We start from the raw sequence: 21,753 nt of genomic DNA on the forward strand, positions 1-21,753 counted from the left end.
GACCAGAGTACCTTTTTCCATATGTTTTGGGAGTCTCCCACATACCTTTTGGCGAACACCAAACGTGTTTGCTTATTTTGTTCTTTAAGCAATGGCTTTTTGCTGGCCACTCTTCTGTAAAGCCTAGCTCTGTGGAGTGTACGGCTTAAAGTGGTCCTATGGACAGATACTCCAAACTCCGCTCTGGAGCTTTGCAGATTCTGCAGGGTTATCTTTTGTCTCTTTGTTGCCTCTCTGATTAATGCCCTCCTTGCCTGGTCTGTGAGTTTTGTTGGGCGGCACTCTCTTGGCAGGTTTGTTGTGGTCCCATAGTCTTTATCATTTTTAATAACAAATGTAATGGTGCTCTGTAGGATGTTCAAAGTTTCTGATGTTTTTTTATAACCCAACCCTGATCTGTACTTCTCCACAACTTTGTCCCTGACCTGTTTGGAGAGCTCCTTGGACTTCATGGTGCCTCTTGCTTAGTGGTGTTGCAGACTCTGCGGCCTTTCAGAACAGGGGTAGATATACTGAGATCATGTGACACTTATATTCCACACAGGTGGACTTTATTCAACTTATTATGTGACTTCCGAAGGTAATTGGTTGCACTAGATCATATTTAGGGGCTTCATAGCACAGGGGGTGAATACATATGCACGCACCACCTTTTTTTTTTTTTTTTTTCTTGAAAGAAGTTACTTTTTTTCATTTCACTTCACCAATTTTGACTATTTTGTGTATGTCCATTACATGAAATCCAAATAAAAATCCATTTAAATTACAGGTTGTAATGCAACAAAATAGGAAAAGCGCCAAGGGGGATGAATACTTTTGCAAGGCACTGTAACACATCATCAAAAACCTCCACAGTGTAGCTCTATACTACTTCATTTACTGTCAGTATACTTCTATTAAATACAAATATACGATTTTACTGTGTACCAATACACATCTTCAGGTAGCATAAATACAATGATTTGCATGTGGATGCAAGACAAAAATAAAATGCAGATCTGTTAACTTCCTCTGAATCCCAAATGGCAACATAATCCCCACCTATGGAGGCTTTGGTAAAAAAATAATAATAATAATAATTAAAACACCACTTAAGGAATATGGTGCCTATTGAGAAGCAGACTTTCATCCTCTTCCCATCCTCCGAAAAAAAACGGACAGACTTTGGTTTCAATCTGTATTCGTCGCCATGCTTTCCTTCTTAAGCACCAAAGGGATGGCATTCTTATCATTATGCAGCAGTGTCAACACAGGCTGTTCATAAATTCAATTTGCTATCTGTCATCTCCCTCCATGTTGGGGGGAAGAAATACAAAGGGATCGATGGAGAACTACATTTCTGATGGCTCGCATACAGTCGCCGACAGCTCTGGAGGGAAGGGACCAAAACTGACGAAAACAAGCAGAATTAAAGCAGAGAGTTTCTGACTGGTCTGAGTCGCGGTACATAATACAATAGGTTGCGAAATGGCACCCTATTCCCTATTTAGTGCACTACTTTTGAACCAGAGCCCATATTCTGCAATAAATAACAAGATTTATATTGGTAGCCGTTGCAGCGGCAAACGTCACTAATGCTAATTCAACATGTATCAATAATAATTATATGTCGTACAATAATATGAAATAATAACATTAGGTTAGTGTTTATGTCATCATTACCAGCAACAGCGTGGTGTTAGCGAACACACCGGTAATCTCCTAGTTAAACCGATAAGAGTGTGTAAAGACAAATAAGGGAACTACATTGTGTGTTTTTTTGCATCGTCTGTGTGTCTGTCTCTGTTTGCGTGTTTATGTATTGCTTGTGTGTCTCTGACAGTATTTGTGTGTGTGTGTGTGTGTGTATTTATGATTTGCCTCTGTTCGTCTGTCTCTCTGTCGGTGTTTGTGTATCACCTGTGTGTGTATTGTGTGCGTGCGTGTCAGTATCTGTGTCGCTGCCGTCTCCAGCCTCCCCTGCTCCAGCTCTCCCAGTGACAGATCCCCTACTCTCATTTGCACTGTAATGAGCTCTAATAAGTGCTTGCAGCCCTGTGCTTGATGTGCTGAGACCACTCTGAAGGGAGAATGCTGCTGCTCCTACTGGAGATGCGCTCCCTATCACCCTTGCCATTCACTCTCTCATTCGCACTCTCCCTTGCTCTTCTCCCACTTTCTTTTTCTCTCTCTCCCCTTTCTCTCTCTTAATGGAAAACAAGAAGTAGAGGTTTTCTTTTCTTCCCGGGAATTGTTTTTAAACACATTTTAGCTCATCTGAAGGGCTGCAGTCATCTGTGCAATTAACCTGGTGCATTAGCTGTGAACAAAGTTTTTGTGTGGAGGCCAGGTGTACAGGCAGTGCCTCCCCCCCCCCCCAGTCCCTGTGGCTCCAAAGGCACCAGCCAGCCAGACAGTCAGCCAGCCAGCCAGATAGAGCCAAACAGTCAGATATCACTGCCATGGAGGGAGGGCTGGGAGGACAGACACAAGCCACACCCCTCTCTCTCCTCTCTACTCTCGCCTCGCTTTCAACCACACATACACAGATGACTGATTCACGCTATAGAGCCAAACCGAGCAACACCGAAACGTAAGCTGAAAGGTTTGTTTATCCCTCAAATAAGACATTGCAGACATCTGAGTGCTCCCTCTTCTATTTCTTTTCGTGGGATAGTCAGGTGAAGTATCCTGGGGTAAGATTACATTTTAGCTTCCTGTTCTGTGTCTTTTTGTACTATGTTTGAGCAGAAAATATAGGACCCTCTCCAGTGGAGGGGTGGTGGGGGGGCTCTTCTGCCTAATGAGGAAGATGGATCCACAAGCAGATTATTCTTGACTGTTTGACTGTAACAGCTTGATGTGCAAACCCACTCATGTCCTCCGTAATAGAATTATGGATGCTCCCACATCCCCCCCCTGGTCCGATGGGAATAGGAGTGCAAGGCTGGCAAGCCCCAGGATGGCGCCAAAGGGTCGGGCGCCTGGGGAGGAGGGTAGGGGAGGGTGGAGTGGGTCAGGACAAAGACCAGGGAGGCACAAAATGAGGATGAGGGCCCCAGTGAGGTCTCTACTGGTTTTGACACAAGATGAAGAGGGTGGTGTGCTACAAAGATGAAAGTAAGACCCCGGTCGCTCCCATCACTCTGTTTTGGCCCACAGAACCAGAGAGAGAAGGATGAGAAAGAGACAGTGGTGGCGAGAGAAAGAGATGAAAGTGGATTAGCCAGCGTGGCGATTTGCGTTTGTGGCATGGAGACGAAAGCCCCAGTGATGCCCCGAATAGCTGGATGCATGAATAAGTGAATAAACAAAAACAAAAGTAAACTCTCTCCATCTGGATTAGTAGGCGGTAGCAGCAGCGAGGCCACATGTGAGGCTGGGGTGGGAGAGAAAGAGTAAAGCTACATGTAACAAAGGAGACAGACAGGCACCACTACTACTTCTAATACTACGACTACTACTACTACTACCGCCTCTAACTCTCTTTACAAGGAGTAATATTCTTTAGGGAAAAACATAGAAAATGTTTTAAAACATTTTTGCATTTCCTTTTGGGAAAGGCAAGCTGGTGCCTGCCTGTTTCAGTCAGTTTTTTTCTGTTTGGTGCCTAATGAACATGACCCAGCATGCTAGTCCACAGGGGTAGCTCCAGCCTAGACAAGGCAGCCAGCCTGACTGGATAATTGACAGAGGTAGAGTTGACACACTTTAGGGGGACCACATGCAGTCACCATGTCACTGAGCCAAGTAAGGCCGTAGTCCCAATGGATCAGTGGGTTAGAGTATTATGCTGGCCAAACCAGGGCTGTGGGTTATATTCCTGCATAGGCAACTTTAACTGGATATATGTGTCTCTGCCAATGTCAGCAGTTCTGTTCAGTAAGCTGCTTTGAATAAAGATGAATGCTATATGACCATATTATCAGCGCTGGCATAATCAACTTCATTTTTTTGGTAGTATTATTTTTTTTTTTTAGGAACTCAGTCTTACACCAGGTGCAGTTTTGAAATTTGATTGTTCCTCAGCAGTTTTTCTCTTATGTAAGTCAATGACATTCATTCAATTAGCCATGTCAACATTTTTTTTAATGGATTTGTAGTTAGTCTAGCCAGCTATCTAAACTTGTAGTAATCACGAATACCGACCAGGCACGCACGGCACGTGCCCAGGGGCCCTGACATCCAGGGTTCACCCATTGATTTTGTTAGTCATTCTCACTCGAATATGAGTGATGGCAAAATGTGTAGAATTGCAGAAAATTAGCTTTCAAACAGCAAAGATGTCGGTCCACTTTCCCCATGGCAAAATGGGTAGAATTGAGTGGCATTTGCTATAAAACTGCACATTTTTTCTCTTTGCCCCATTGCAAAATGAGAATAATTGCATGAAATTGCCAATTTTTTGCTCCAGCCCATGGATTGTTTTGAATTGCAGAAAATGTATTTGATTTATTTTACCATAGTCTAGTATGGTAATAGTTACAGAGGAGAGGAGATGAATGGGCCAATTGGAAGCCAATTAATGAATGAGCCAATTAAAACTTGTTTTAAAACCGCAACATTTTCTCTACACCTGATTGCAAAATGTGTAGGATTGCAGGAAATTAACTTTAAAACCCAAATAATTTCTCTTCGTCATTAAGAGTTGGCCAACTAAATCTCACTTAGGGTCCCTAAAAGGCTAGGGCATATTATACCATTATATTTCCTGCATCCACTAGCTCACAGTAGACAAGGACGACAGTGTGAGCAGTGCGAAGAGGTCCAGTGGTCTAGGGAAGTTTGCGAGACAGGGGGACTCTCAAGCATACAAATTAAATCTGTACAACTTCCATACCAGTCTGCCATCCATCCAGATTACATCTCCCTGTCCTCAGTCTCTCTCAAAGTGGCACACTTAACATCCTCTGTCTTCCATTTCGCCCAGATGAGGTATCATCTTCTCCGACTCACAATCCCGTTTTTTTGCAGCCGGCCGTCTTGGTGGCGGGTAAACAGATTTGACAATGCAATTTGTATGGGCTTTTGTAGTGAGTATAATTATGTTTGATTGACTGTAAAGTGACTCCAGACGTCCAGATCGCGAAGTCTCTTGAATTGATCTGGGAGACGTCGGGCAGACCACCCATAACTGCATGAGGAAATGTAAATGTAAGGATTGAATGAGATTCAACTTAATCAGATTGAACCTTTTTTTCTTCCCAAGGGAGGCGGCGTCATACGTTTAGGCAAGGAAGGAGGATTGGAGGGACAATGTCACCAATGAGGAATCATAGACACACACACACTGATGTATTGTATCTTCTCATTTAGATCTGCCTTCCTGACCTGAGGGAAAAGCAGACCAAAGGATGTCAAACAGATTTAAAGTGGTTAGACACTTCAAGTACCACTCCTAGTTAGGCCTCTCTCTCCACACGTAGACCACATTTTTTTTTAAATGTAAAAATACTATTTGATACAACAGACGGCGACATAAAAAACTCCCAGAGAGGAGAATAAGAGAGTTTCCTGAGCGTTGGATAATTGAAGGGTTTCCAAGATCTTCACAATGTGGATGGCACATAGTGTCCGAAAAATGATTTTGATAAAAATGCATCGAAAACAATGTTTGGGTAGGAAATGGACAAACACAGACTTTCCCAAACTCAGTCCTCGGGACCCTAGCATTACTCAACTGATTTTACCTTTATTTAACCAGGCAAGTCAGTTAAGAACAAATTCTTATTTTCAATGACAGCCTAGGAACAGTGGGTTAACTGCCTGTTCAGGGGCAGAACAACAGATTTGTACCTTGTCAGCTAGGGGATTTGAACTTGCAACCTTTCGGTTACTAGTCCAACACTCTAACCACTAGGCTACCCTGCCGCCCCAGGTATGTACACAAAGCCCTGGGGTCCAGAGTTTGGGAAATGCTGGACAAGGGACTGGCTTATTGTATCACCTTAAAATACAGAAATACAGACAGACACATGGTGTGCATCCCAATTACACTCTATTCTCTATATAGAGAATAGGGTGCCATTTGGGACGCAGGACAGTCACACACACACACACACACACACACACACACACACACACACACACACACACACACACACACACACACACACACACACACACACACACACACACACACACACACACACACACACACACACACACACACACACACACACACACACACACAGCATCAGCGCCTTGGGGCACAGTCAGATCCTCCAAGGTGATACAAACGCAATCAAATATGGCGTTATTTATTAGAGTTGATGGACTACAGCAGATAAACCCGTTGAAGCCCAATGCCCTTGTTGCACCTTCCAAGGTAATGACAGAAATCTCAAATTCACAATGGCTACACCCTAAATGGAACTCTACTCCCTATACAGCGCACTATTTTTTACCAGAGCCCTATGGGGGAATAGGGTGCCATTTGGGATGCAGGCAATGCCGTCCACCACACGTGCAGGAGGAATTTTCCCGAGCGCTCATTTGGTTTGCTTCCTATCAGCGCCTTCGCCCCGGATCCCTGCGCCATTGAAATGTAACGTATTGTTATTTAAAAGAGGATGCTGCCATGCTGACAGCCGGCGTAAATAACACATGCAAAAGTGACAGGTCAGCAGTGGCCGTCGTATGCAGATGTGGTGGTCGAGGATCCTTTCTACACACGTCGCCAATGAGGAATAACACACGTACACACACCACCGAGACATACACACACACACACACACACACACACAGACACACAAGCCATCAAGATAATCTGAAAAGAAAATGAGCTCATGGAATAAACATGCAGAAGCGGGAATGTCAGGGCCCGACACCAAACATCCTAATCATGTCGATGAATCTGTCCGTACTCACCAGTGTCTGTATCAAACATGAAGATCAATATTATCCCACTAATACTAGACTCATTTAAAAGCTAAGCTAAAGGAATATGTCTGTTCCAATATGCACACTAGCCTACTGCTTACAGTAGTGTGAGTCAATGCATTGGGTACGCAATTCTGAGTGGAATTTTATTGGAGCAAAACCACAGTCTCTGCAAAAACACTCCTTTTCCCCATAGATCTCATCTTCCAGCTGTAATATATACTATATCTCTAAGATCATCGTGTGACAATGTTGTCCCCTGCCCTTTTATACAGAGAAGAACATTATGGGGACATTGTGCGACCACGAGGACACAACATTTTCTCAGCGTCAGCCTCCTGTCATCGCCTCTCTATAATCACCTGCCTGACAAAGTCCCCACGCAGGTACACACACACACACACACACACACACACACACACACACACACACACACACACACACACACACACACACACACACACACACACACACACACACACACACACACGCACACACACACCTCCCCCACACACACAGGCACGCTTTCTCCGGCCCATACGTGTGCTGGCTGTCACTGTCAAACAGCACCATCAATCTCCGTCCCCTTCATACTGCCCCTGTCACCCCAGTTACCGTCGGCCCCAGGCAACGGCAAAAACATCTCAGGCTCCCCCGAGCATGGCATGCATTGAGCACACATTTCTGATGGAGATCGGCATATATGCACAATCTGCATTTAAGATGCCACAAGCCTGACCTTGTTAGCTAGGTATAGAGATTGAGAGTGGCATGGTTGAGGTATACTACTGTATTGTAAAATGTGGATAAACAGGATGTATACATTGATAAAAATCCCTACCAAAGCCACTGGTGGTTCTTTGCTGTCTTTTCCATACCCTTTTATTGTAAGACCCGCTTGCTGTAGCGTGTACTTTTCCCTTCGTTTTTCAAGGAGATATGTAGTCTCTTCAAGTTGCAAAGCCGCCAGGGAGAATGCATGAATAGTTGTTAGAGGCCATCATTGTCAACGTTGTTCTCTCTCTGAAAGCCATAAGGCATGCCAACCTTATTCTAAGAGGCCTGGTGAACTGGGCAAGAGTAGTAGATCTTCAGCCAAATGGATGCTTTTTAAACGGTTGCACTCAGTCACTCTTGAAGAGTGCCTTTTAATAATAAAAGGCGCAAGACAAATTAAAAGCTAATTATATAATCGCCTTTATGGATAACCTGTGAAAAGACCTCCTTATTTTCACACTTATTTAGTCCATGACAATATGTTAAGGCTGTGTCCGCACCAGTTGGAGAGATTAGGAAGATTGCTACCTTGTTTTTAGTAATAGTCTCAGAGCAATTTTAATGAAATGGTGTGCTTTTATTTCAAGGCGAGCAGTCGTTCATCTTATTTTGAACTCTGAATCAAAGTGGTTTGATTCGACATAACTTGAGTTTTCACACAGTAAACATTGATGTCAGTGAATAGCCTACACCAACTTAGCTAAAGGCCAAAGCCTCCGTCTCGATTGTTGATAATATTCCCCCATAGCAGAGAATTGTATGAAACTGAATTCTGTCAGTGCCTGCAAGCTGCTGGAAAAATGTACTGGAGTGGATCTGCAGATTTTAATTCCCTCTGTGAAGAATGATCACATGCAGGTAAAAGTGAATTAGGAAAAAAGCATCTGTGAGCCTCCAACGACATGAGTACTTTATAAGATTGCTGGAATAGTTTGGGAACTATTGGATTTGTAATATACAAATATTCCATAAAGAATACAAGTATTACAACAGGTAAACGGGTTAACAATTACTGTGCGTTAGGAAGCTAGGCACAAATGGGTCTATGTAATACAGGACACAATGCACAGCCATTGTTATCGTAGCAAGTCGCAACCAGACAGCTTTTCAGCTCAGAATCTTAAATTCAATCATTCACCTCATACGTCTTCAAAATGATGTACTGTTTATCTATTTACCAACAATAAAGCCATCAATGCCCCTTGTCATAATACTATATAGGCTCTAAAAAACAGACCAAACCAAACCAGGTGAACGAAAACATCAAATGAACTTAGTAATTATTTGAATGAATCATTTTTAATGATAGAGTGTGTTGCGATTCATGTGAATTGCACTTTAAATACATTGACTTTGTATTTACCGTGTTGTTCTAACTTACCTGGATTATTACTAGAAGAAATGTTCAAAGGACTTTTCAACTTGTTGTTGAATTGTTCCAATGTGTCCCCTATGCCATGTCACATTGTGCTCATATCAGCGTAATACTTGCTTTCAGGCCCCATTCAGACCTAAGTGGATTTGACTGTGGGGACGCTGTCCACGTGAGGGCAGCGACACTGACTGAGACCTGGGCACTGACCCTGTCTGATGCCAGCCGGGCATGGGTGGCACCAGTGCCCACTTGTCCACCCCCCTACTCCCTCTGATGGCTGAAACATCAATGACGTCAACTTGTAAACTAAGGATGTTTTCCCCCATTAGAATGTCAAGTCCAGTTTTTCCTATAGTTATCCCTCCCTCCCTCTCCCGGCTGTCGACACACTCTCTGTGACATTGTTTCGTATCGGCAAGCATAATAAATACCCTGTTGGGATGAAATATCTCATTAGAGACGGAAGGATTAGGGTGGATTTAGGCGGTATTTTACAGCAGCGTTGGCTCGCCTGTTCACTTGTAGCCGAGGTAAAGCAATTTGGGTTAATACTGAACATCTGGTCAGTCCAAGAGAATATGGTAATCCACTTAGGGGAAATTAAAACAAATGGAGAGAAGTACGTAATGATTTCATAAGCAATTTCCCATATTAGTATTTCCAATACTTCACAACGAAAACTGATTTTGCCCGACCCTTGTCAAGGGCATCAATAACAGGCGTTCAAGGAAGTACTCGCTGACTGACAAGAGTACATTTTCAAGTTTCACTCCCGGGCAATGGAGGGGACTTTTTTGTGTGCCATTTCCTAAAAGCATTTGTCCATCAGCCCCCCCCCACCACCCAACGCCATCCTCTTAAAGCTCAATGAATTAAATTCTCATTAAATATGCATTTCATTGTTAATCATTTGCATGTGAAGCGGATTAGTTATCAATTTGCTAAATGACTTAAAATCTATCTCTTTACCAAAATAGCCCCTTGAAATTGCATTAAACACCATAGTATGATCCATCAAACAGACCTCACACGTTGGAATGAATTAATGCATGAAACCGTAGAAAAGTCACATTTAAATGCACAGGTAACTAACAAAATAAAGGAAACACTTGAGTAAATGAGGAATACAACGTCTATTGAAAGCAGGTGCATGCACACATCTGTTGTTCCTGAGTTAATTAAGCCATTAACATTCCATCATGCTTAGGGTCATGCATAAAAATGCCCAGTTTCCCAATATTCTGGCCACCATGGCTAGAATAAGATATCTCATTGTCTTTGAAAGAGGGGTCTCAAAGGAGCATAGGGTATGTGTGTGTGTGTCTCATTCACTAGATCTCAACCCAACTGAACACTTACGGGAGATTCTGGAGCAGAGCCTGAAACGGCGTTTTCCACCACCACCAACAAAACACTAAATTACGGAATTTCTCATGAAAAAATTAGTGCATACCTCCAATTGCGTTCCAGACACTTGTCGAATCTAGGAGCATTGAAGCTGTTCTGGCGTCTCAGGTTAGCCCAACACCCTATTAAGACACTATATGTTGGTGTTTCCTTTATTTTGGTTGTTACCTATATGTCATTCCAGGAAAATATTGGACATACGTTTTGTCCCAGCTGGCTGTGAGAAGATATTTGGATACACCGAAGGTGATGATAGTGTACATTTGTTATAAATTTATTATATTGAAGCAAGCATTGTAACCAGAGATACATATATTCTGCGATAGGGGAGCCTAGTTTTAAAGGGGGGCTGAACTTCCAGATTCAGCCTCAGTTTCATTTCTCCTCATTAGGAAATGTGACTGTGAACAAGATGTGGGTCTTGAAGGCGTGCTTTGATATGGATGTCTCTTGTGTCTGGAAGTAGTCTAAACTAGCTGGCAAGCTCGCCAACTTCTTTCACCAATTAGCTTCAGCCGGCCAGTTTGCGACTGTGGCAAAGTTAGTTTAACTTTGGATAACCAGCCTCTAGGCGCTAGTTAGGGACCATCATTAAATTAGACGATGTAAATGGGACAGTGGTCTCATTAAAAGCTCATTCAATTTCTACAATTTATAGTTGGATAGAGGTTAAGTCATTGAAATTTGGAGCTACTGATATTTAAAAATATTGTCTCATGTACATTTACTGATGGTCCATAACTAGCCCTATAGGGATTTTGAATGTCAAACCAAATTGACCATGGGAATTCTGATTGGTTCACGTGCAGCTGCGCCCCGAATTGATTACTTGGGTGCTGCAGGTTATAGGCAACTCATGGAAAACTGTTACGTTACCCTTCACTCCACTCCATTTTCCCCCCCTAATTATCTCGCAAATCTCCTTTTTGGATGAGACTGACTTGATGACAAACATGATCCTATTTACACTTTGTAGTCAATTTAGACACTCAAATACATTTTTCTGACTAATATTGATGCCACATAGGCCGTTTTGTACCAGAGAAGTTGTTTATTGCCTTCAGTTGGTCTTTGCATTAATTTCCAAGAAAATGTATGTTACATCAAGCCAAGAGATCTATTTTTGACCGACCGCCTTGATTGGGTCTTACGTAGCAAAATTTGAAATTGTGTTTTTTACATTGGATAAAAACAGATACACAGAGCCACAAACTTGTATATCATACACTGCATTTGAGGAACAATGGGAAAGTAATTATGCTTTGAAAGTTGATCAACTTGTAACCTCACTTTTGAGAAAATTACCGTAGAACATGTTGGTACCTACTGGAGAGCTCTTCTTTGTCTGTACCCATTCAGAATCATTCACACCCTCTTAAGCTTTAGCCCCCACCCAAACTCTGACCATTTTACTCGCCCTAGCAGAGGTGGTTAGGCTGTTTTCATGTTATCTGGAGCGTTGGTGACTGTAACTGTGCTGCTGGCAACAATTTAATTACGCTTTTGTGCCGACGTTTACTGACACCGGCCATATTCAATGGGTGTTGAGCGTTCATAAATTCATCAGTTATTCTGTACTCTGCTACACTCAGACGAGAGTACCCCGAAATCGAAGTAGATGGACAGACTGAATTTACGAACACACCCAAAATGGTTACTTGCATAGTGGAGTCTTTTGTTAAGACATGTAGCTAGCAAGCTAAACAATGAACCATAACCCCAACTCATGACGTTACTACCCTGGCTTACTCAGTAAACTGTTGATGCCTAATGGTGATTAGTGTGTCTAGTGAGGCTCTCGAGGAGCCTCTCACACCCAAAGCTGTCATCTGTAGGGGAAGAAGGCTGATACTATTGAGCAGGGTAGAATAAAATAATAATGGATACAATGGAAAAAAATACTAGATAGACTGACGTCTGTGTTCTGAACAGAGCACTAAATAGAACACCTAACCTTGTACCCCCTTTTAAGCTGAATTACAGCAAGTTCACCATTCGCAGGCCCATTTAGACAGGATAAGAAAATAAAAAATCATCCAACTGTCATTCCCCTTCCAGTTCTTCACAAAAAGGACCTAGTTAGGGTACAGAATGTGCCGGGAAAAAACGATCTAAGTGGGACGAGTCGACTTTGATTTAATCGTATTGGCTTATTGGTTTCAGAACCACCAACCGCCTACGATATCAAGCTGCTAGGTATCGTCGTCCTTGAAACATGAAAGGCTCGGGATTCAGAATTACAACGTCTGGATGATCAGACACTAAGTCGAGAGAGACCAGGAGTCTGGATAACGGGGATGGCAGAGTATCCATGCTATCTCCTAGGCTCCAGGCTACCTGTCCATGTCCTTGTCATGTTTTCTTAATTCCCCAACGTATTATGTCTTCCGACTGAAACAGATATCAAAATCTGCTCGGGCAGAAATCTTTAATATCACACCTGTTTCCCTCTATCTGCTTAGAAATAGACGGGGAGGGATAGGGAGAGGGATTGGTGGGAGGAAGACCAAGAGAAACCGAGAGGAACACAGAGAGAGAGAGAGAGAGATAGAGAGAGAGAGAGAGAGAGAGAGAGAGAGAGAGAGAGAGAGAGAGAGAGAGAGAGAGAGAGAGAGAGAATGGGAATGAAAGTGAGAGAGTAGAGAGAGAGAGAGAGAGAGAGAGAGAGAGAGAGAGAGAGAGAGAGAGAGAGAGAGAGAGAGAGAGAAGAATGAAAGTGAGAGAGAGAGAGAGAGAGAGAGAGAAGAGAGAATGGGAATGAAAGTGAGAGAGTAGAGAGAGAGAGAGAGAGACAGGCTTCCAAGGCGTCTTCAGAAGACAGCGATTCTGGATTATTAAAAGTGAAGCTTTCCAAGAGGTCACCGTTTGAAATACTTGCATGCATCAATTATCTCACAGAGAGTAACAGCAGCAGTGTGTGATGGAGAGTGACTTGGAGCGGCTTGTCACATTGCTGAATGCGGCAGAGCTACAGAAAGGTCCTCGGCTAGCTGTGACATTTGAAACTGGTGGATTGTAAAAAATACCAGTGTGTTTGTCAGAAAATAACAAAAAGAGACCACACTCACTGGTTCCCAGCCCCCCAAAGGCCTCGAGGCACAACATTCTGCCTGTCTCAATGTCATCTCAGTAATAGGGAACTGAGATTCACGGATCTCTATTGCTATTTTGCCATGTCTGAATAACTGTGCTGTCTGAAATAATCAATAGCGTTTTCAACACCATTACTTTGTTTATGAGAAAGATAAAGGCAGTCGTTCAAAACGATAAACTACTGTATAAATGACCTGGCTGGGACAGAGAGAAAATGTCCAAATCAAAACCAGGAAGTTGGGAAAAATAATTTCCTACAAATCTCTCTAAAACGTACTGTTAACTGTAATAAATTAAGTTTTAATGTTGTGAACATTTTTACAATCATTTCCCACTCATTTCTCTTACACGTCTATGGTTAAAAAAGTCATAAGAAGAAGAAGGGCTATCTGTGCTATTTCCATGCTTCCTGTTCTTAAGTTTAGTTTTTGCATCTTTTACTTTCAGTTTTGTACACCAGCTTCAAACAGCTAAAAAACTACATTTTTGGTTATTGTGAAGATACAGTATTTCACAGTGGTTAACATGGTGCAATGATTCTCTGCACTGCTTGTTTCATCACACACACTGAAATTAGACAACTATTTCTCATTTTAGAAACCAGGAAATGGCAGAGCGATTTCTGCCTTTTGCACCTTGAAATGTTTTAATAGCAAAAAAAGGGTGGTGTTATTCTGTGTGATGTGCCAACCTTATTAACTGTCTGCTCTACAAAGCCAGCGGACCTGATATCCCATCTTTACATGTGACCTACATCCACCATGACACTGGAGGCCGACAGCCTGCTCTCTGCTTTTCACCACGCAGAGCTGAGCTGGGCTACACCCAACAGCCAACACAGTGACGAACACAGGGACATAATAGGGATTCACAATGGAACTGCTAGGCTTTGTTGTCACTGTCACTGTTTCTATTGCTACTACTGCTACTATACTGACTACAACTACTATGGAGGACAACTATAAGTACTGTCTTCTAATACAGTACCTAGGTTCAAATATATGACTTTTAAGTAGCTATTTGAATATATACTCTTATGTACGACAAAGTCTAACACTGTAGTAATACTACTGTGACTATTAGCCTACCCCTATGACTAATATTAGATAATATTGATACATTGTTTGGAGTTTGGAGGATATTGGCACGGTTCGTCTCGAACAACACCGGTGCCAATATATCTTCAAAACACCGGCTTCTCGGCATTATCTATTTTATATAACGGGTTACCAACATATTCAAATAATGATTGGCATATTTTAATTGAAAAAGTTATTTTGATTAATTCATTCATACTATTTCATCCTTCCACAAGATATAGTCCCCACACAAATCTAGGGTTCTATCGGTTCGGTTGCCAGAGACACGACCCAGTCGTTCAGTCTTTTCGTTCTGCATCTATGGATGCAACCCAGTCGTTCGTTCTAGCTAGCCAACTACGACTAACTTACAGTCGCGGCCAGAATAACAACAGTAGCTGCATTGGCATTTGTTTAAGCTGTTTTTCTAGTGACATTTATTTGGATACATCCATAACAACGAGCTAATGAGGCGCGATTTCACCTGGCATCGAAAATGTCATGTCTCGTCAGGACACAATCACTTCAAATTGAAGTTGGAAATGACGGCAAACTAGCTGCACTTCGTTTCAGTTTACATTTTACATTTCTTTGTATATATCCATAAATATTATGCCAGCTGATTCATGTTTTCGACTGGCTGAGAAACGCTGCTTATTTTCTCATCCCAACTCGAGACACATCCATTACTATGGGACGGCCGGAGATCGAATTTGAATATTGAAATAATGTCTGCAAATGTTATAGAGAGACAGCAAGGTTTATAAGAAACTCTGCTGTTGAAAACTAAATGTTAGTCTAAAAGAAATGTCAGATAATGTCTAGATGCTTTTTATAGTGGAGATCAAGTTAATATAATTGTCTGACTGAGCTGAGACAGTGGATTGCGCAGTCAGATGGAACAGAGTAAATAGGCATTTCAAAGTCAGAGCTTTAGCCGGTGATAACTTGTGGAATAGACACCGGCTGGAATGCGGTTTTAACCAATTAGCATTCACGATTAAAACCACCAGTTGTATCATTATTAGCAATCATCATCAGAACGATATCAATGATACATATATGAATATTGAACAAAACATATGAATATGGATACTATACCAAACTGTTGTTCACTATTAAATAGAGACAGGATAAAACACATGCTAACATTAGGGTGTGTTTTTTGTAGATCTGAGTGTGCAAAGTGTGTGATTTCTTCTCAGTGATAAAGATGCCTCTCCTCCCCTCTGCAGAGTTCAGCTCAGTGTGAAGTACCATTCAGTGCTGCATCCCTTACTCAAGCTATGCACCCCTCAACACACCTCTCTCTCAGACACTCTCAAACACACACAAACACATAAACACACCAACACAGCCTCCCACCCATACACACAGACCCCTCCCCCCTCAACACACACACACACACACACACACACACACACACACACACACACACACACACACACACACACACACACACACACACACACACACACACACACACACACACACACACACACACACACACACTCTCAAACTCTCTCTCTCTCTCTAGAAGTGACAGAAGAAGTGGTGTACCTTTGTTCATGTCAATCAGCTGCTTCTTCTTTTGCTGGCGCTCCTGCTTCTCGCGCTCTGCTTTCTCCTTGGCCAGTCTGGCTCTCTTGATCTTCTCCTCCATCTCCCTCTTCTTATGGTTCTCTTTCACCGCCTCCTGGAGAGGGAAAGGGAAGACACACACAGGCATGAGGATCCAGGCACACACACGCAGGCACACACACGCACGCAGGCACACACACGCGCACACACACACACGCACACAGGCACACACATGCGCACACACACACCCAGGCAGTTCATATTCAGTTCCTGACGCCACCTTACTTCTCCAAAAGCTCAGTACTGGAGGATCCCGTCATCAAATGTATAGTTTCATAGGAAATGGAATAAACAATGCAATTGAAAAGCACAAACATATTTATATTTCTTATATGTCCATCTTTGCATCAACACAAATATTGAAATGCGATGGCACATTTCAATAATACATCAATCAACATAATAAAGATAACACTGCATCACACACACAGTACAGTACAGTAACAGGGTGGTGCATTCCACTGCAGTAAGACCAGACATTCTCTTTGGAAATGTGTCAAAAACATCAATATTTATAGAATATCTTTGTTATTCCACATCAATTATTTGTGTTTTCATATAGAGGTTCACTGCATGTGAGTTTTGTTGTGTTGAGACTCTCTATATATTGCTTCAAGCTTGTCTTGTTTTTATGCCTGACTAAGGTCGATGACCTAAGAGTGTATTTTGCATCTAGAGTGTGCAGTGTATTGTCAGTCTTTTTAAGTCTTTACCTTACAAAGATGGCGGGGAACCATAACATAAGAGGGTGACGCTATAGTGAACCAGTCTCCCAAGCAGGAGAGAGAGAGAGAGAGAGAGGAGAAAGACGACAGATATCACCCTCTGCCCTCTTCACTGGCTTAAATGTCACCGAGCTGTCAGGGAAGGAGCTTGAGGAGAAAACAGAGAAAACAGCAGGGGGCTCTCCGCTCGCACAAAATGTTCTGACGCCAGGTGAAAGAGAGGGGGGAAGGAGACACTACCACGCAACCTTTGGAGCCCACAAAGGTTCTCTCACCCCGGGCCTGTGGCGCATGCATGACATACCTCATCTTAGGGTGTGTGTGTGTGTGTGTGTGTGTGTGTGTGTGTGTGTGTGTGTGTGTGTGTGTGTGTGTGTGTGTGAGTGCATGTGCAACTGTGCATGTATCTGACTTTTCCGACATATGTGTATTTGAAAGTGTGTGCGTGTGTGTGTATATTTGTAAGTGTGCATATGTTTAACTATATTTGTTTATTTGTTTTACTATACTATAAGTCCAAACTAGAATAGTAAACAAACACATATTTTACCAACATTTTGTTAGTCCCCACAAGGTCAAATGCAATTTCGAGGGGGTTTAGGGTTAAGGTTGGAATTGGTGTTAAAGTTAGAATTAGGTTTAGAGTTAGGAACTAGAGTTCATTTCAGGGTTAGGGTAAAGAGCTAGGGTTAGGGTTAAGGTTCGGTTTTGGGGTTAGGGTAAGAATCAGGATTAGAGGTTAGGGAAAATAGGACATTGAATGGGACTGGATTGTGTTAGTTATACAAGACTGTGTGTTTGTGTGTGTGTATCTTGGCACGCCCTGCTCCTTCCTGCTCCCTCTTTCTCCTCCAAGGTCTGATATAATGAGTGTCGACAGTCAGACACCCCCCTCAAAATCCCCCCATGGTTTCCTGACGTGTGTCGTGTTGGCGGCTAAGACACAGGGATTACGGAGATCGTGTGGAAGGAGCAAGGAAACAAGCAGCTCATCATGCCAGTCAATAGTGAAGCCTCAGCTCCCAAGGACGAGCGCACTCATTGTCACTGTCTCCTTGTGAGATGACAAGGACAAAGGGAGAGAGAGGCCGAGAGAAAGCCACACACAGACAAAGATAGAGAGAGACATAGGGAGAAGGAATAACGCAGAGAGAGAGAGAGAGAGAGAGAGAGAGAGAGAGAGAGAGAGAGAGAGAGAGAGAGAGAGAGAGAGAGAGAGAGAGAGAGAAAGGGAAAGGGAGAGAGACAGAGAGACAGAGAAACAGAGGAAAAGTGAAATAGATAAAGGAATATCTTGCTCCACATGTCTAACGTTATTTAGACCTGGGAGCAGCATTCACATATTCACTCATTCCTTTGTGTGCCTGTGCATTGAATCGAGGATACTGGATTCACTGGTGATATAGATACCCATGGTGTGTGTAAACATGTTGACTGTGTGCACGTTACATAATTATCGAATACAGAGGGTAAGTGATGATGCATTGCCTCCCCTCCCTATTCAGTAATGAATCCACTATTGTGTTTTAGCACATTGTTGTAGAGCCCTACAGGCTATATTAGTCTACATCTGCAGTTGATCAAATCCATTGTCATCCTAGATCGATAAGACAATTCAATTCATTTGAGGAAGATATTATAAACCAGCTTCTAGTTGAGTGCTAGATGACATATAAAATGATTTGACAAAAAAAAAAAGACCAAAAAAATTACTCTAAATGAACAAGCAATTCTGACCGTAAACACAATTACACAGCGTAATTGCTAGAACTGATCAAACATGCTCTACCCGCTAATTGCCATAGCAATAAATATGTTTTTTGTTTGTTTTTCCCCTTCTCTATATGCTGTTCCTTGCTTTGTGCCAATGGCAACGTCTATGTATCCGTTTGATCTGTTTCCTTATTTGTCCTCTTGTAAGAAGACTTATGGGAGATAAACTGTACCCAAGGGAAGGTTTTTCCAGTGTAATCTTCAGAGCAGGATTCAAACTTTGACATGATTGAGAGTGTAGGGCAATGACACACATGTTGCTTTCAAGGATAAGGACAACATACAAGACCTCTGATAATAATACACAGTTGAAGTCGGAAGTATACGAACACATTGGCCAAATATATTTAAACTCAGTTTTTCGCAATTCCTGACATTTAATCCCAGTAAAAATTCCCTGTCTTAGGTCAGTTAGGATCACCACTTTATTTTAAGAATGTGAAAGGTCAGAATAATAAATTATTTCTTTCAGCTTTTATTTCTTTCATCACATTTCCAGTGTGTCAATAGTTTATATACACTCAATTAGTATTTGGTAGCATTGCCTTTAAATTGTTCAACTTGGGTCAAACGTTTTGGGTCGCCTTCCATAAGCTTCCCAGAATAAGTTGGGTGAATTTTGGCCCATTCCTCCTGACAGAGCTGGTGTAACTGAGTCAGGTTTGTAGGCCTCCTTGCTCGCACATACTTTTTATGTTCTACCCACACATTTTCTATAGGATTGAGGTCAGGGCTTTGTGTTGGCCACTCCAATACCTTGACTTTGTTGTCCTTAAGCCATTTTGTCACAACTTTGGAAGTATGCTTGGGGTCATTGTCCATTTGGAAGACCCATTTGCGACCAAGCTTTATCTTCCTAACTGATGTCTTGAGATGTTGCTTCAATATATCCACATAATTGTCCTCCCTCATGATGCCATCTATTTTGTGAAGTGCACCAGTCCCTCCTGCAGCAAAGCACCCTCACAATGTGATGCTGCTACCCCCGTGCTTCAAAGTTGGGATGGTGTTCTTCGGCTTGCAAGCCGCCGCCCCCTTTTTCCTCCAAACATAATGATGGGCATTATGTTTCATCAGACCAGAGGACATTTCTCCAAAAGGTACGATCTTTGTCCCCATGTGCAGTTGCAAACCGTAGTCTGGATTTTTTATGGAGGTTTTGGGACAGTGGCTTCTGCCTTGCAGAGTGGCCTTTCAGGTTATGTCAATATCGGACTCGTTTTACTGTGAATATAGATACTTTTGTACCTGTTTCCTCCAGCATCTTCACAAGGTCCTTTGCTGTTGTTCTGGGATTCATTTACACTTTTCGCACCATAGTATGTTCATCTCTAGGAGACAGAGCGCGTCTCCTTCCTGAGTGGTATGATGGCTGCGTGGTCCCATGGTGTTTATACTTGCATACTATTGCTTGTACAGATGAACGTGGTACCTTCAGGCGTTTGGAAATTGCAAGGATTGCAAGGATGAACCAGACTTGTGGAGGTTATTTTTCTGATGTCTTCTCTGATTTCTTTTGATTTTCCCATGATGTCAAGCAAAGAGGAGTTTGAAGGTATGGTTTGAAATACATCCACATGTACACCTCCAATAGACTCAAATGATGTCAATTAGCTTATCAGAAGCTTCTAAAGCCATGGCATCATTTTCTGGAATTTTCCAAGATGTTTAAAGGCACAGTTAACTTAGTATGTAAACTTCTAACCCACTGGAATTGTGATACAGTGAATTATAAGTGAAATAATATGTCTGTAAACAATTGTTGGAACAATTACTTGTGTCATGCACAAAGTAGAAGTCCTAACTGACTTGCCAAAACTATAGTTTGTTAACAAGAAAATTGGGGAGTGGTTGAAAAACTAGTTTTAATGACCCCAACCTAAGTGTACGTAAACTTCCGACTTCAACTGTACAACTCAGACATAACATGAATTCTAGATATTACCTTTGACATAAGACATTTGCTGTTGATAAGATGGGAGATTCAAAAGGTTAGTTTTGAACTAGTGCATGATATTTGAACATACTTTTTCTCAGAATAATGGAGATTGTTATGTCAATGTTTTTCAGTTGAACATTCATAACAAACTACCTGTCTCCCTGCATCAAGCTTATCTCCATGGTTACACAGCATATCCTTAAACTTATCGATTATATCCACAGCGATGTTCACTTACATTGAATATTTTTTGTTGACAGCTAATGGCAGAACTTAAACAAGAAAACTTGGTTTATTTAGTTATTTTTTGTGTTATTGTCTGTGTGTTGAATGTCATTGGAAAATGAATGGCGAGACAGGAAAAGAGATAGTAAAGTCTGAACACAGTAGGAAGTCTTCAAGTATTCAGCGGTGGTCAACAATCGATACGTTAAGGTAAATTAGAAAGGGGGATTGGGTTTCCACATTAAATAATCCAAAAGTCATTACTAAAGCTGATTATGAGAGAGAAAAAAGCCTCACTTAAAACTATTTTGTTAATTGGAACAACTCTAGGTATTTAAAAACCGAGCTGGAAGATGGAGGGATGGAGATAGAAAATGAAAGGAGATTAAAGGATGAGTGAACTGCGGATGTTACACAAAGTCACAGATGGGTGGTTTCTGCAGTTAAATAAAACAAACTAGCCATTACAGTACATAAACTACAGTAGCTATCACGTAAACCGTGATGTACAATATATTCTAAATAGTTGAAATTAGACTCTCACTATCCAAAAGATAATTACCAAGCTACAGGTAACCGTGAAAAATAAAGGAAACACTTAAGTAAATGAGGGTTACCAATTGTATTGAAAGCAGGTCATTACACACAGGTCTGGTTCCTGAGTTAATTAAGGAAAAAAACATTCCTTCATGCTTAGGGTCATGTATTAAAATGCCCAGTTCCCTATTATTTTGGCTACCATGTCTAGATACCTCAGTGACTTTGAAAGAGGGGTCTCAAAGGAGCATAGGGTGGTTTACAGTGCATTCAGAAAGTATTCAGACCCCTTCACTTTTTGCACATTTTGTTACAGCCTGA

General features: G+C 42.0%; 1 protein-coding gene across 6 annotated transcripts in view; it reads right to left on the reverse strand.

The window, feature by feature from the left end:
* Positions 1–21,753, reverse strand: part of LOC118363647 (protein diaphanous homolog 2-like) — a 605,757-nt gene that overhangs the window by 69,166 nt on the left and 514,838 nt on the right. For all 6 annotated transcript variants that reach the window (XM_035744726.2, XM_035744729.2, XM_035744723.2 and 3 more), the window contains one exon: positions 16,153–16,288. In XM_035744726.2, coding sequence (XP_035600619.2) covers positions 16,153–16,288 — 136 coding nt within the window. The remainder of the gene's footprint in view (positions 1–16,152; positions 16,289–21,753) is intronic.

Source organism: Oncorhynchus keta, chromosome 30 (assembly GCF_023373465.1).
Source record: "Oncorhynchus keta strain PuntledgeMale-10-30-2019 chromosome 30, Oket_V2, whole genome shotgun sequence".
In the NCBI taxonomy this organism is placed as follows: domain Eukaryota; kingdom Metazoa; phylum Chordata; class Actinopteri; order Salmoniformes; family Salmonidae; genus Oncorhynchus; species Oncorhynchus keta.